This window comes from Ambystoma mexicanum, chromosome 1q (assembly GCF_040938575.1).
Source record: "Ambystoma mexicanum isolate Mex_15411 chromosome 1q, UKY_AmexF1_1, whole genome shotgun sequence".
NCBI classification, from domain to species: Eukaryota; Metazoa; Chordata; class Amphibia; order Caudata; family Ambystomatidae; genus Ambystoma; species Ambystoma mexicanum.
The window spans coordinates 515295393-515313176 of record NC_090922.1 but is presented as its reverse complement, the minus strand read 5'-3'; the positions used below and the strand labels follow the sequence as shown (position 1 = coordinate 515313176).

Below are 17784 nucleotides of genomic sequence, written 5' to 3'. Positions count from 1 at the left end.
TCTGGTGCAATGTGGAAGCAGAGGGTGACTGCTGCATTCTGATTGCTCAGGGTGATCTGTAACTGACTGGTTTTGGCTAATCACCTTGACTATTGGCTAGGTTTTTCACCCCCCTTACCTTCTATTTGTCTTTCTCTTTTTTCATTCTATGGTCAGCCACCAAATCCTGTGTCACCAATTCACCACTCAGGCCAACTTCTCCCCCACCTGCTGTTGCTTGGATTGCATCCTTCCTGGAAGGGAGGGTTATGAGGGTCTTCTCAAACACTGCACATTCCACGCCATTGCCAATCACTTGTGGCATGCAACAGGGATCTTGCATTGCGCCAACGCTCTACAATATTTTCACGAGGCCACTCTTCAATATCCTTGATTCATTAGGCATAGCCTACACCAACTATGCCGATGATACTCAAATCTTGATCCCTCTGTCAGGCAATTACACAGCCGATTCCACCTCTCTCAACAATATATACTCGACCATACAGGCATGGATGGCAGCCAACCACCTCTGCCTCAGTAATGATAAAACAGAAATTCTAATTGTAAGCCCTCCAAATGCCCTGGACAAACAGTACTCTGCCTTCAAGATAGACAATTGCACAATTCCCAACTCATCTACTGTTAAAACCTTAGGAGTCTACCTTGACTCCGCTCTTACCATGCCCAGGCAAGTAAGAGGCAAGTAAGCGCCATCTCCTCCCCAGCTGCCTACTCCACCAAGGCCATGAACGCAGCCAGACCCTTCCTCACCAAAGAAAACTGTCTCACAATTGCCCATGCAATCATTGGCTCTAAGATAGATTACTGTAATGTCCTTTTCACAGGCACATCAGTAAGAAATACACAAAGATTACAAGTGGTACAAAACAAAGCCCTGACAGCGGCCCTCCACATCCTGAAAATCACATCTCCAAAGCTAGAAGAGAAGCACATTGGTTCCCCATACAGGAGCGCAGCAGATTTAAAACCCTCTCCATCACTCACAAATGCCTATCTAACACAGCTCCCGCGTACCTCACACACAGAATCACCAAGCGTCTACCTCTAGACCCACATGGTCTGCTTACACCGACCGCCTAGTCGTGGCCAAAGTCAAGCGATGTAAAGCAGGAGGTTCTAGCTTCCCCTACATTGCTGTTAAACTCTGGAACAACCTCCCCCCTTCCCTAAGAGCTGAGAAATCCCCCTGGCTATTTCGGAAAGCCCTAAAAACACAGCTCTTCAAATAAACTGTTTCCTCCCCCTATTGCGACCCTTCCCCCTATCTTCCCCCCAGACCTGTACATATACTAACTGTACGCTGCTCATTAACATCCTTGATAGTATTTCTATTCTTATAATTGATCTACTGCTTCCAATCTGATGTAATTCCCGCTAACAGTATGACTAACTACGCTTACCTGACTTGTACTTGTAACAGCGCCCCAATGCCTCCGGGTTGCCTGTGCGCTTTATAAATTAAATAAATAAATACAATTAACAAATATGGTGGCTTGCTTCAGTAAGCTGAGGGCTTTGTAGGGCTACTAATTTAACCATTGTCCATTCATCAGTCACCTTTCTTCTGGGTGCCAAATTCATTCCAGAGCCCCTGCCAGGACTAAACCCCTGACAATCTCTCAGCTAGCTATCCAAACAGCCTCCCAGGTGTGTGTGAAGTGTAATGTGAGGACCCCGCTCCCTTTAGCAGAGAGGAGGCCTACAGCATTCCATGAATAGGAACCCCCAGAGAATGGTTGTGCATTTTCGTCTTATCTGGACTGCTAAAGGAATGGTCGGATGTGCCGTCTTCCCTCAGCAGCCGGTAAAACCAAATAAAGTTCTCTCATCCCCATGCTTGCTCTTGAATAATGCACCTCATTACCTCATTTGACCCCTGAGCTGGACCACCACACCAATTTTCTGGAATACATTATATCTGAACTGCACATTCCTTTCCAAAAGGGCGACTGAATAATATGAACTGTTACCAGGGGGATGATGCTTGATCTCCTTTTCAGGCAGGAACATATATCTGCCACAGTTTACTATGGTTGCGCAAGCAGTCTTGACCATCCAACATTAGGTGCAAACTTCTGCGGCAGAAAACGGGTGATAAACATATATGTTTAGCATTCAGCACAATAAGTGATGCTCATAGACTCATACTGGAGTAGAGTGGAACAGGTTTTTTAGCAAGGATTTAGGTTTTGGATGACGCAGAGGCCCATAAGTGTGCTGTAGATGCCCAGAAAGACTATAGGGGCTGTTGATAGATGTTGATTAATGGGTAGATTATTTGTGTGCGTTTGAATATAGATTGCATGGGGAGTGAAACGCCATGTTAGAAAATAGCAGCCTTATTGAAATCGAAACCTAGTATTGCGCTGCAATCGGGACAGTAAGCCCAGATCATGAACGCAGGGTGTAACATGAGCCGCAGTGAGAAACTCCAAACCCACAGAGATTCATAAAACTTTAATTCTTCCACACTGTCTGCATTTGTATCCCTAGAAGGAATGAGCCCTGCAAGGCAATGAGGGGAGCTGTGAACTCCCTGTTAAAAAGTTATCCCACGAGAAGGAAGGCACGAGCCTCTGACCTTCACCAGCCCAAACTCTAAGCTATAGTGCCTACATGCCCCCGTCCGAAGACCCCAGCATTCCAAAGTACTAGCCAGCCCCATAACACCAACCATAAAGCTGTTAAATCACCAATCAGATAGATCAGTGGGTAGGGGCAGGTTGCCCCACCACCAGGTCATGTGATTTGTGCTGCAAGGTGCCAGGAGGGGAAAAGGCAACAAACATAAAACCATGATGGGGAGCTTTGGAAGGGTGCTGACGCGTCTGGGAACGAGCTGGGATTTGTAAGTTATTGTGACCTCCAATGTATTCTCTGCGCCCATCTCTGCAGTAACAGGTGCATATTAGGCCACAGATAGGGAATGCACTGCTTTATATTTTTAATTGCCAATTAGGAGCCTTCTGCCGGATGACGTACAAAGAAGAACCCCAGTTGGAAGAAGATGGGCAGGAGAAGCTGGGACCAATGGCGTGGCATCCTTTATGGAGCAGGTAGCATATGTATAGGGTCACACCAACCAGCAGCAGGGATATATCACCTATGTAATGTATGTTACTTTAGATGTTGTGTACTTTTATAACTTATTGTTCATGCTGATTTCGTCAGAACCCTCCGTGGCAGCAGAGTTTTTTGCTGGTGCATATTTGCCTTTATGAAAATAAACATTGTTCTCCTTGCAAGTGGCGTGATGGGCCTTTTTCCCTAGTGGGTTGCATTATTTCTAGTGTGAGCGTTAAGGGACTTGTCTACAATTTTGGTGACCCCGACGTGATCCCAGATTTTCCGCAAAGACGGAGGCTTTCAGGTCGCACATCTGGAGGGGCTGCGCCCACGTGCAGTGACCAGTCCCAAGCGCACCCCGTGGTGGTGTACAGGAGTCGTTTTCACAGAATTCCTGTCTGCTCTTTGGATCAGGCCGCGGCTCCTAGGAAGGTGTAGGCTGTTATTGGGACTCTGTGACGGAGGAGCTCGGGTGAACACGCAGATGTAAGTACACCTATTGTGAGTGACAACAACGGGGGTTGACGCTAAGTGGGGAGTGGGAGAACGGGGACAACGGTGTATCGGTTGTGTGTGCGTGTGTAAAGAAGGGGGAGCAAAGGTTTATGGTAGATTGGCATGTATTTGAGGTGAATAGTGTGTGAAGGCCACATGGCGTTTCTTTTAATTATTATTGTTATTTTCTTTTTAAACTTCAACTTTATTAAGATATTTCAATATTATGAAATACAATACAGCCAAATAAAAGCATTAACCAAAAAGAACCACTTAATAATGGCCCATCATAACATCTTTGTTATATATATTCTACCTCCCTCGTCCCACCCTCCAACACATTCTCAAACCACCGCCCTATCCAAGGTGAACTAAATATATTGAGGTCTGTCCCGTCCATTTCATGTGACCACCCGATTTTCTCTTGTTCCTCTCCACATTGGATCGTCCACCCCTCTGCCCACCATAAAGTACATTCCCATCAGCTCTTCTTCCCTCCTTCCTACCATCCTTCCTCAAACCTATCGTCTGCAAGTCACACTTCCATCAGCATATATCTGGACTGAAATTCTGCCCTTTCCATCTCAAGGTTTGCCCCCCTACAGTGTAACCGTGTATGGCCGCTGTGATCCTTTCCATCACATATATGTTCTTCCCCGTGTTTATCCATTCCCTCTTACTCGGGAGCAACACTCTTTTCCAATGTGTAGCTAAACAAACCCTTCCCGCTAACAACAGAAAATGTGGCAAGTGCGGAAGACTTAAATTCTCCCTTATTACCTCCCAATCTAAATAGAATCAATAGTGGCGTCCTGGTCCTGGGGACCCCATCCAGCTCTTTAATCCACCCCAGCACCTCATCTCTGTAAATGCGGACCTTCTCACAGCTTCACCACATATGCCAATAATCAGCCCGCTCACCACATTTATGCCAGCAAAGAGGACTTGCACCGGGAAACAACTTGGAAAGGCGCACTGGGGTCATACTGCCATCTATGATGTAACTTGATTGCTTGAAGTTTATATTGACAGGCAATTGGGACTCTGCTTGCCCTGCTGCACATTCTATGCCATAGTACATCATCCACTTCCAGACCCAACTCCCTTTACCCTTGTCTCTGTAGTTTCTCCGTACTCCCCCTGCCAGCTTCCACCAAAGCCCCATACAGGGATGAGATCAATCCTTTCCTTTCCCTTCTCGAAGCCAACACCTTCTCTAGGGGGGTTAGCTCCCTCTGTATATTTTCCTTTCATGATTGTGCTGTAATTACTCCTTTCAAATGGAAGTATGAAAACATTGACAACTTTCCTATTCCAAACTCCCCCTCCAGATCCACCAACGATATAAACTGGCCGTCCCTCCACAACTGTTCGACTCTCGTGAGGCCTGCCTCAAACCACATCTGAAACTTACCCAAATTCAGAATCCGATCTCTTGCCCCTCATCACTGAGACCTTTCTCCATACATTCCAAATGACCCCCAAGATGGGGTGTTCCCTGATCCTCCTCTGTATTTGGTCTCTCGGGACCATATCCATTCTCCTAGCGTCGCTGGACTAAGATGAAAATGATCTCGTCCCACCCATTGACAGTCCCTTAAATCTCTCAGATGCGGAATCAGGACACTAAACTGAGTAGCCTTTTAATAAAGATAAATATTCGGAAATTTGCCACCCTAGCTTTCTTTCCCTGCCGTAAGAACCTCAGAAGGCGAGCCTTCCTCTCACGAAACATCGAGTCTGGGATCTGAATCGATATTATCTGGAACAGATATAGTATTCTGGGAAGGAAGTTCACCTTGATAGCGTTTGGACGCCCCAACCATGACATTGTCGATTCGCCCCATTTCTCTACATCAGCAAACAAGTTCGCCAGAAGATGTGCGAATTTTGCTTTGTATAGACAACCCATTTCCCTTGTAACATTTATACCTAGATAGCGCAACTGATCCTCCTTGATCCTCATTCCGAACATCGCCGGCCTCTGTCTGTCTGTATCCCCCATCTAATCCAGTGGGAACAAGAATCAAGATTAACTTCCCCTTTTAATCTTAAAACCAGAGAGTACCCCATACTGTTCCACTATCTCCAACACCGCCAGGACCGAAGACATTGGATTCTTAAGATGTCATTGGCATACAAGTCCACCCCACCTCTCCTACGCTTATAGCCTCCTCTTGGGGATCGTCTCGAAATCTCTGTGCAAGTGGTTCCAAAGAGAGAGAAAAGAGAATCGGCGAAATAGGGCAACCCTGCCTCGTGCCCCGTCCCAGGCCGAACCAGCGTGAAAAATGACAATTGGCAGCAACACAGGACTTCGGCTCCGGATACAGTGCCGAAACACCCCTCAAAAACTTTGCCCCAGCCCACAACGAACAAGAGTTGCCTGAAAGAAAATCCCAGTCCACTCTGTCAAAAGCCTTTTTTGCATAAACAGAGAAGAGTGTGGGGTTACCCCTATGCCTCCGGTCCATTCAATAGTGTAGGGATTTACACATTATGTCCCCCCTTGCCTACCATTATGAAACCCACCTGATCCGAATGTATCAAACATGGCATATATCCCTCAAGTCTTGATGCCAGGACCCGAGTAAACAACTTTGCATGCATGTTGAGGAGTGAAATCGTGCAATATGAACCGCATGCCTGTGGGTCTCTGTGTATCACCGAGATCAGGTAGGCTAAACAAGAGCCAGATTGTCCTCTTTTTTTGGGGAGCTGTGTGGATGAGGACTAATATAAGTGACAGAAAATACCACAAAACAGCTAACCTTCCTAACACACTTAGGCGTAAAGTATCCACAACATAGAAACTTAGAAAGCTGTCATATTGAATTCAGACAGAGGTACTCAAACTTTTAAAAAAAATACATATATTAATCCTTAGATACAAATTCATAAGCATACTAAAACACATAAAACACATGGAAATAAATCAGTCTTGGTCAGAAAAAACACATTGCTAACCCCAATTTTACTTGTCAGTTTCTAAATATAGACGTGAGGTTAGTAATAGAAGTGGGAGGTGTTTGAAGGTATATCTCTCTCAATTGTTTTCTGAAACATATGTGTCAACACTTGAATGTGTTCTAGATCCAATTGAAAGAACACGAGCATGAATCAATCTGGTTGACGTGTTCCATTGGGCCTGTCATCAGGACACTTCTTATTCATACAACAGGGTTGCATTCGACGTGTTGTTTGACATGACTTTTAACTTCCATGACATAATCTAAAAACCAAAACACATATGGAATCGATTATTAAGACGTACTAATCTATTGTCACTAAATTCTATGAATTGGATATATCAAAACTAACCTTTAATTACTTTTCAGCGTGTGAGGAAACCTTTATTGTTTAATTGCTGTAGCTTTCCTATCTTTGGCGATTTCTTCCAAAACTACAGACAGAACAGTGTAAATACATGTTTTTATTTTTGGTGCATTTCTATTACTAAGACCAGAGTTGACCAAATCCCATCATCTTTTATCTTGTTCCAAACCATCTATTTGATGGTGGCCTAAATTTTAAAGACAGGCCCAGATTAATAATTTCAGTCCTCCACCACCACTGACAATTGTTTATTCACTTTTAAAAAAAAAAAAGTCTTTCATCTATCAAGAGAGATGTCTCTACATTAGTTGTCATGTTTCTTCTAATGAAAATTATTCGACATATCACCCACAATTGGCTTTTAGTTACCTCAATACACTCCAGTGTGTGTCCAATATGGTCTTTATCGTGCACTTCACACACTTGGGGTGACAACACTTTTTTTGTTTTCATTCATTCAGTTGCCGCCACATTAGATGGGCACTACATCGTGTCCTGTATGTCGAAAATACATCCATTTGGACAGAATCCGCGTTCAAATCGCTAATCAATTTCATACTAGCTGTGACATAATTTTGCACTTACTTGGAAGGAGGTCCGCGTGAGTATATTTTAACAAGACGCTTATCAAGTTCTTCAATCCTCTCCGACACACTGTTGCGCGTAGACACACATGCAGCTCCCCGGCCGTAATATCCCATTTGGATCCTTTACAAGAGCGGGTTGCCTGTATACTAAAGGGACGCATCTGATTATACTTTGCGCGTTCCAATACATATAAATTAGCTTCTGTCTTTTCACTGCATTGTTGTTTTGTTCTTACCTCTGCATAATTTTTCCATGCTTTCGGCAAGGTTTCTCCAATGGGGAAACAGCTGCGACGGCATGGGTTACGTGGTTATACGTTTCACTAACGATTTTGTAATGAGTACACTCCACGGCATTGATGCCTTTAGAGACCCCATATTGGATGGACTACTTTCCTATGTATCATTCCAAAACCCCAGGGATCCTGATGTCGTATGTCATCACGTGTCCACCATACATGATGTACTTGTTTGGTGGCCCAATATGTGTCACTTTGTGTTTTAAAAAAAATACATATTGTTCCATCCCTCATGGAATTTAGTGTATACCTTTTACACTTTGAATCAAGTGCAGGTTTTTCACACATTCGCTCCTTATCACCCTGCCGCTTTGCATTAAGGCTTGCCAAATTGATCCGATTATTTCTTAAGAGTAGTTAAACCTAGGCCTACCTATGTTAAGAGTTATGGTGTATAACTCTTAGTTATTCAGACCGAGATAATTTATTGTCCTAGACATTATATACAAATGTTCTCCATTTTCATAACATATTTTCACAGCCTGCTCAGAATGTGCTCAACCCATCGGAGCAGCCAGGTCTATTTCTCCTTCTATATATGCTCTCTAAAGGATGAAGAGACTCCATCAATGGCAACATTCAATCCATCTTTGACAGAATTAAGATCATAGATCCATTTCTGTTCCAGTCTTTTTAGTTTCAAATCTCTATCCCCGCCACAGGGATGTGTTGTAACTGTTTGAATAATAATCCAATAGATGTCTTCCTCACAGTGTTTTGCTGATTTAAAGTGGGGCACTAATTGTTTATCTGCTACTGCGTTTTTCACGCAGGACCGATGTTCACAGATCTGTTGCTTTACAGGTCTTTGTTTTCCCAATATACAGGAGCCCACATGGGCACTTGATGCCATAAAGGGCCCATTTGGTGTTACAATTTGTAAACATGGTTAATTGCCATTTTCAGCCTTTTAGATCTATCTCCTTAATATTACTGGTCAAACGACAAACGGAGCACTTCCCACACTTAGTGTCCCGTGACACTGGGCAAACGCCATAGTGTGACTTGTGTGGAGTTTTCTTTTGGCTCTATAGATGTATATGTATGAACTAGTTTATCGCGGAGGTTTGGCATGCGTTTAAATGCAAAGCATGGTTTTTTAATAGAAAAATCTGGAGTATTAATCATGCCCCAATTTTTGAGGATACTTCTTTACAGATTATTACTGATCGGCGAGAAGGTAGACACGCATGTTATCTTGTCTTCTTTTGATTTCAAATGTTTAGTAAGACAATCTTCTCTGTTGGTGTGACAAGCCTGTTTCATAGAATAATTTGGGCAGGGTAACCCTGTTCTTTCAATCTCGCCTTAAGCTGTTTACTATTGTTGTCAAAATCTTCCTTTGTGGTACAATTCCGTCTAATCCGTAGGAATTGTCCGTACGGCCATTTCTCGCAGAGGCTCAATGGGTGGAAAACTATTGTACAACAATAATGTATTTTTATCTGTGGGTTGTTGTCAGACCTGCATATCTCTAAGTCTAGACTTAAACGCCAATTATTTGGGTACTACCTTTTTAAAAAAAAAACAGATATCCAGAACCCACTCTCGTCCATACCCAGTGAGGTTCATTTGATCGAAGAGTATGGCAAATTCTCTGGGTTTAAAATAAACAAAGCCAAACCCATCCCTTTTCCCCTACATGAGCCCACACAATCTGATATCGAAAGATTCTCCCCATTAGGACTAACGATCGGGGACGATACTTTAAAATACCTGGGAATAAACATCACGAGAGACTTAAAAATGTTGTATGACGCCAATCTCCCTCCCCTACTCACAAGGTTTCACACTGATTTTGCCAGGTGGAAGAAATTAACGATATCATGGATAGGAAGGCTAAATGCAGTTAAGTTGGTGTGCCTCCCTAGATTCCTCTACCCTTTTCAAATGCTTCCGATTCGTATGCCAAAATCCTTTTGGACAAAGCAAAATGAGCGATTTTAAAATTCCTATGGCTGCGGAAGAGGGCCAGGGTAGCCTATGAGATCCCGACACTGCCCAAGGACAAAGGTGGTGTGGGCCTCCCAGACCTCAGAAAATATTGTGAAGCTACCCAATTGAGATTTCTGGTTCCTCATCTGAGAAAGCTGGAAGGGCTCTAGTGGATTGAGCTGGACAACTCCCAACTGGCCCCAGCCACTGTTGCTGAATGGCTGTGGGTACCGAGGAAAAAGCTAATGAGAAGATTGAGAGACCACCCGATACTGGGGACCATATGGGACATATGGAGGGAAGGGGTCAATATGAGGGCAATCACTTTGTGGCCATCCCCCTTGAGCCACATCTGGGCACCCGGAGTCAGAGAGGACATCCCCAGCCACGTCAGATTTCAGACCTGGTTTGAAGCTGGTCTGGAGAAAGTGGGGCAGCTCTGGAGGGGAGGGTCCTTTGTCACAACCTCGGAACTGGAGGAAGCATTGGGGCTGGGGCCCCTCCCCGTCTTCCCCTTCCTACAACTCAAGGGAATTTTCATGAGAGACAAGTGGAAGGAAAGGATCCAGAGGGATCTCACCCCCTTTGAAAAACTGTTAAACTCGAGAACCGAAACTAAAGGCTTGATCTCTGCCATGTAAAGAGAGCTGATAGGAGCCGGAAAAGGTTCAACCCTAAATCTGAAAAGTAGGTGGGAGAGGGAGTTGGGGGAGGAGGTTGATCCTGACATGTGGGTGAGAGTGTGTAGGGCCACCACCTGTGTCTCGATATATAGCCAGTATAAGCTCCATGCCATTAAACTTCTACATAGATGGCAGTATGACCCGCACAGACTCTCAAAGATGTTTCGGGTGACGAGCCCATTGTGTTGGCGGCGATGTGGGGAAAATGCTGATTACTGCCACTTGTGGTGGGGATGCCCCCGCATCAGAATCTTTTGGAACAAAGTTTTGGGGTGGATTAAAGAACTGGATGGAATTCAGCATACCGCTGACCCCTTCTAATATTGTTTGGGTTTGAGGAGTGTGTGGATGAACGTAAGAGGGTGACGTGACTGGCGGCCCCTCTGTTATTAGCCGCACTGGCTGCCCTAGTGATGAGGTGGAAGGCAAATCGGGTGCCAAAAAAGACTGAATGGGCGTATGTGTCTACCAACTTTTGCATAATGGGGAACATAACCGCAGTACTCCATGGGAGTTCCACCCAATACAAACTTTTGTTGGGAGACTTTGTGAATAAATATATCCCGAGATCCTGTTAACTTGTATCAGATGGGGATGATGACTCCTTACTACTATAAACGATATGGCAATCCCCAGGAAGAGACCATAGTATCTGTCTTGATTATATCTCAAAGAAGCGGCCGCCCTTTCTAATGAAAGATATGTCTGATCTTCATGCACAAACCACGATGAAATAATCTGTTATAGGGAAATTATCAACCAGAGGACACACTGTTCCAAGGGAGAGGGAGGAGAGAGGGTAGCAAAGGGGACAATGTTACTGTGGCTTGGCATGTAAATGTGGTCAGGAAGCGGGTAGAATTAGGAAGTTACTGAACCTAATCTGTTCCTCACATTGTACCTGTATTACTGTTGTTTTTGAATTGTTCTGAAAAACCAAATATAAAAAAATAAAAGTAGGTGGCACTTTGGGGAATGTTCTCTGTTCATTCCAGATACAACTTTTCTGAATCACTTAAACATTGCCACTTATAGGAAGACTTGTTGCAAACAAAGGAATACACTTTTCCGCATCACATTGATATTCACAGCAATTTCAATTATACATGTTATTATGATTTTGATTGTGTCAGCTGTGTAAATATGAAAGAAAGACGCTGCCGATAAAATTTGAAAATGTGCACCCAACGCCACTTTCCGGACAAGACTCTGCACCGTTAAACCACGGAGAGGGTGACTGATGCAGTATAATAAATACTCTTAACATAACATATGCATGTAATATTTTCTGCCACACAACTATAACTATAAAAAACATTCAAAGTTGCTGCTGAATTTGAATATTCACAAGCCTCCTAAAGCTGCTATCCAATATCATCTGTTAACATCACAATTGTTTAATTATACTCCTGTTTTTTAAAGCTCTGCTGAAACAGCTCTCAAATGGTGTTCTTGTTCCTGGCATTTGTAGCCCATGCCATTTTGCACTTGTGTACATGTTACAAATGCTGGACTAGATGTACCATAATCCAATATGATTCCACCAAAAAAGCTAGGATAGGTTGGTTTGCAATGTGGCTGTCTTGGCACTTAGAAAAAGAGGTTGGGCGCTGCTCAGAGGCCACATCCTTTCCTATGCCACTGCAATGCCCTATACCATGAGACTGTTCAAAGCTGTATTTGTGGTTTTCCTTCGAAAGCTCACATATAATATGACGTTATTCCACAGTTTGCCTCAAGAAAAAACATGAAGAAACAAAAGATGGAGTCTCCAAAAGAAAGTTCTGTTTGCCAACAGATCTCTATTTTTGCTTCAAGTCACTCGCCGGTTAAGGAGATCCCACAGGTACTGCTGGAGCGTAAGGTACGTGTAAATATTCTTCCAGCTGTGTCCACAGAGCCATTATCACATCATAGGGCAACTTATTTATTCAATAATTTTTTTTCATGTTAAACAATAAGGAGCTACACAGAATCCAGCACGCATACTGTCTGGTTGACCTGATGTATAGCCAGGCACTGCACAAGATAACATGGATGAATTCTACACTTGTTCCTTTTCTCCTACCTGAACGCTAATGTGGCACTTGTGGTAGGTCGAGTAATGACACACTTTACACAAGATTTACGGTATTTAAATGAAATTATGTTTATCATTTTCTTAAGGGAAAGTTTTTATCAGTCGTTTACAGGGACTACATGTTTTCCACTAAAACACGTAAGGATTCTCAAAGGCAACACAAGTTCTATGATGAGTCAATAAAAAGTGACATTTCTCTCTATCGAACACCTTGATATGTTATACATTTAAATCATGAAATCTAAGAGCCCTTGCCCCTTTTGGTAACCCCTAGTCTATAAATAATGTTCAGAAGGATGTGGCCAACAGAAAAGTCTCAAACCTAATTTTAACAACTTTATAGCCGCCAGGCTACGATAAGCTATTAACACAAAAAATGTTCCAAGGAGTTGCCATCCAAGAGTTCTCTCTCAGCTCTTCCATAGCTTTCACCTTTAGGCCTTCTCGTGGTTGACAATCTTCACTGGTGAGCATCTTCTGGCTCTTAGATTATCAAGAGTCTTGGAGGATCTTGGATTCACTACAGGTCCCTCTTGTTCCTTGAGTTCCCTCCAGGCTTCAAAACAGGTTCCTTCTGGACCTTGGCCTTCTCTCTAGGAGTAACAACAGGTCCCTCCTGGACCTTGGTTCTCGTCAGGATGTATAACTGGCCCCTAATGAATGATTCATAACAAGTCCCTGTTAGACCTTGTGGTCTCTCCAGATTTCACAACAGGTCCTTAGGTTCACTTAAGGATTCACTTTAGGTGCTTCCTGGATCCTGGGCTTCTCTCTAGGATTAACATGTCAATCAATATTTCTTCTCCTCATATTCAGGATTCTGCCCAGGCAGGCATTCAGTATTCTGTCACCCTCCCGCTAGGCATCAGTCAGGTTTCTCCCTCAGATTCTTTCCCCAGTGCTCAGTGGTGGAAAGCATTAGAATGTGGCTTACCAATTCCCCCAGGATTGTAGGAGGTGCTAAGGTTTAGTATCTGTTATAATTTGCCAGCTCTGCTGGCTTCAGCTCCAGCAGTGCCTCCACTTTAAGACAATTGGTGGCTCTGGAGCCTTTGAGGACTACGCTTCTGTTTTTATTGAGGAGGCGTCACTGTTACATCCATCCCTGCACCCTGCTTTCTATCTTTGCTTTATTTACTCTGTCAAAGTCAAATATTTCATAGGAAAGAAATAGGTGTCTGCTTTTCATTGCTTGTACCTCGCATTGGAACACTATTGCAGTACATATTTGATCCATTAGAGATCATCTTGCCTTTAAAAAAGCAATGAAAAAGGTATTTTTGAATTGCTTAGGGCTTGCTTGCCTTGTGTAACTGCAGATTATTCCATCGCCCAGAAAAGCCCATGTAGTAGGGTGTGCCACAAAGCTGGTGGCCAGCACTTCTGTCAGTGGCATCAGGTTGGATGAAATATCTGCCTAAAGGGGTAGAACAAACTGGCCAGAGTACTCCTCAAACCTCCTTGATCCTACTTTGGGGCTGCCTATTTAGGGCCTAGCGGAGGTCCCCTTTCTATTCTCATGCGTGTGCAGCATATGAACATGAGAACTATGTAAGCCTCAACCTAGCCTTGGCCATAGTTCTGTATTCCATCCAGGAGCCTAACCTGGTGCGCTGTGGATTCTACAGTAGCCTGGGGGCCAGTGTAGAGGGAAATTAAGAGTAATTTCACAGCCCAGTGTTTAGGGGATGGGACTGTGTTATGTCCTATCTTATGTCCTGTTGCATCCTGCATTTCCTTCTCTCTCTGATCAGGGTAAAGCAGGGAGATGTGTTATGCCCCATCCTCTCTTCCCTGTCTGTGTGTGTGAATGGATCCTTGGATGCCTGCCTGATCAGAGAGAGAAGGTATATTCTGAAGAGAACCAAGGTCCTGGAGGGACCTGTTGTGAAGCCTAGAGAGAAGACCCACCACATGTAATCCAGCACACACAAACACACACCGGCTGTTTCCTGGTTTTAGCCGGCACACACACTGGATGAAACCAGTATTGTATATTCCCTTATTTGATCCCTTCTGGCACTCACACACTGGATATTCACTTTCTTATCTGGGATATACACCAGATGTAGTCTGGCACATTCACCTGATAGTCTCTTACCTGGGAGACACACCAAATGTAATACAGCAAACACACCGGATATTCTCTCATTTTAGCTGGCACACACTGGATGTTTCATCTTGGAACCGGCACACTCCAGATGTGACCTTTTTTGTACAGGTGCGATTGTACATTGTGTTTCAACTATCAGCAGCTTCAGAAGTCTACATTCCAAATGAGTGAAATATGATTGTACATATCTGCACATGTCATCTGATTAACATTTTCTTTCTATTGTCCTTATTGATAGTCCCTTGTAGGGACAATTGCGCTAATTTTGCCACTGAAATGTTAATTTCAATTGTGATTTCTTTGGTTGTCATTGTTGATATATTGTCCTGTTGGCAGCTGAGGTGCTACTGCCTTGCTCCCCTCCTCCAGCACGTTATGCATACCTGGTTTATGTTGTGCTAGTCTTCCAGCATGTGTGTTTAATAAGTCTCTGCTTTAGTTCTTCCTCCTTCTTGCCCATGTAAAAGAGGAAGAAGTGTTATGTCCTGCATCTTTCTTCTCTCTCCGTTCAGGTTAAAGAACAGAGATGTGTTATTTCCTATCTTACATCCTGTAGCATCCTGCATCTTCCTTCTAGCTCTCATCAGGGTAAAGAAGGGAGATGTGTTATGTCCCATCTTTCCTGTCTGTGTGCGTGTGTGAATGGAGTCTTGGGTGCCTGCCTGATGTATGGCGTATGGCCTATGGCCTATTGCAATGTTCCTTGAGTGTTCGGCCTGAATGTTCCGTTTTTGCCAGTTAGTGAGTCTGATCTGTTTCTCCCCAGGGTGTGGATGCTCGGTGTCTCTGTCCTACTTGTACCTAACTGTACCGGCTTGCCTTTTATGACAAAGGAAGCAACAAACCCATGCTATCATACAACAGAGGCTACGCAGAAAAACAAGAACTAACCATCTCTTTCCTTATACATAGTTGAACACCGTACACCATCTTATAGAAGACTAGAATTTACCATGTGTATGAAACATTATCCACAGGCCAGCAGGCTACAGAAGCAACACTGACATCCCTGTGTAGAAACTCCTACTAATAAATAGATAGATTTGCACCACGTTTGTCCCTCCTGCATAAACAATTCTGGGCATAAACCAATGATCTCATAGTAGTCGCCTGTCAGGAGAGGTTGTGAGGACATTCAGGAGTTGCCCCCAACCAATTAGAGAACCTTCTTCTGATTCCATCTCTCTATTGCTGTGAAGAATTTCAGTTTCGCCTAGCCCTCACCTTTTAATATCCAATACCCATTGTGGCAATAAGGGTCACATTGGGTATTTCCACTAGATTACAATGCGCCTTCTAGCCAACAGCAACAATTGTGATAACATTTCTGTTTGTATGCTTCTTATGCCCCGGATATTTCCCCAGTAAACACAACAATAACACATTCATCGGTATACTTGAATTAGCGTGTGCACTCCCAGGCCACTTGCCAAATACCAGCTGAATCTTGACCGCATCTGCGAGATTAATGTGGTATCGTCGGATTGACCACATATATCCTCACTGGAGTAAAATACACACTCTGCAAAAAATTGAATTGAATCAATTTAAATCTAGTGTTTCAGGATGCTTTTTTCATATGTTCACACATTTTCAACTACGTTCTCTGATAAAGAGTATCCCAAAACATTTTCCCTTTTCCCTTTGACTGTCGGGGAATGAGTGGATTTCCTGCTCAGTATTATCTTATACATTTGTAGTATTACCCCCTTCCGGCCTACCTTTTTAATTCTGGTTTTGTAATAAAGGACGCTAACCGCACAACATGCCTGTTGTTGTCATTGCACACTGTGAGACAGGCATGGTAGCAAGAGAGACACAGACTCAAGGAGAACAGTTTCAAAACCTTTATTTAATAACGTTTTGGGGTTGGAGTAATACCTAACTGGCTCTAACTCTGAGGGGATTATTCCCTCAACTGAAGGGCCGTTGATGTCTATAAGTTCAAAACCAAAGTCCACCTGTGTCTAAACCTATGCTTGCCCTCGCTCTTTGACAAAATGTGTTAGGAGGTCTTCTTAAAAGAAAAATAGTGCATCCAAAAAAAGAAATATAAACCAAAGCTGCTTTCAGATGGTCTTCTCACCAGGTGTGGTGCTGCCAATGTCATAAAAATCTATATCATTTAAGAGGGTTGTATGTTAACCATTCTCCACAGGCTCCTTGCAATATTCTCAAACAACTTTCAATGTCTCTGGTTCCTTGGGATTCCCTTCCCCAAGCTTTAATTCCTCCAAGTTTCAAACACCAAAATATAACACTGTTCCTTGTAGACTTCTCAGGGTTCCCTTCCCCAAGCTTATGCCTCTTTGGTTCAAAGTAACTATTTAACTTTGATAGGCCTCCCAGGGTTGCCTTCCCCAAGCATAGGCCCCTTTTATGTAACATGAAGGTTCAGTCTGCCAAGATGCGTCTCATCTTAGTCACAATTCATTTAGGGGTAGTATCAGAGGCTTTCGAGAACGTGAGGCTCTTTGCTCGTCCTTAGCGCAACCACTCTGATGAATAACCCCCTTTCCTTTTAGCTTACATTCATAATACTTTTGACTTTCCTTCGTTGGGGTTTCCTGCACCCCCTTTTCACACTTACTGTGTCTGTCACACTTTCTCCTTGCTTTCTTGTGCGCACTTATACCTTTTTCTTGCTCCTTTTCACTACACTGTGCCTCTTAAACACTCTTCTTTTTTTCTCATGCTCACTCACACCTTTCATCTCCTTTTTGGGTCGCTCGCACCCTTTCTGTTTTTCTTTTACTTTAAAGTTCCTGTCATTTCTTGTCTCTGCGCCTCTAGTGACTTTCACTTTAAAAGTTCACTTTTCCCCTTTCAATTCTGCGCCTCTAGCGCATTAAACCATAGCTTTTCGTTCTGTCTTCTTTCCTTTTGGAACGCTTGCAGCAAGCCTTTATTTCTACTTTCTGTCCTTTCATTTCGCTTGCAACAACGTTTCAATTCCGTCCCAGCCACCCGTACACTACCGGGTTTCTCTTCCTTTTTTGCATGATACTCGCTAGTAAGCATGGTGCTGGCAAGCAGTCTTCCTTGTGTTGCATGGGACGAGGTCAGGGTCTTACCACCTGCCCCTCTGACACCCTTGGGACTGACCCACGCCCTAAGGGAATGAGCAGTTTGTTAAACACGTCCAGCAGCCTGAAGTGGAGTACCTCACTCCGGCTCCTTGAAGAGA

General features: G+C 43.7%; 1 protein-coding gene across 3 annotated transcripts in view; it reads left to right on the top strand.

Annotated features, from left to right (window-relative positions):
- The window catches only part of LOC138530413 (guanylate-binding protein 1-like), a 1110598-nt gene that overhangs the window by 351729 nt on the left and 741085 nt on the right, over nucleotides 1–17784 (top strand). For all 3 annotated transcript variants that reach the window (XM_069640909.1, XM_069640906.1, XM_069640908.1), the window contains one exon: nucleotides 12134–12268. In XM_069640909.1, coding sequence (XP_069497010.1) covers nucleotides 12134–12268 — 135 coding nt within the window. The remainder of the gene's footprint in view (nucleotides 1–12133; nucleotides 12269–17784) is intronic.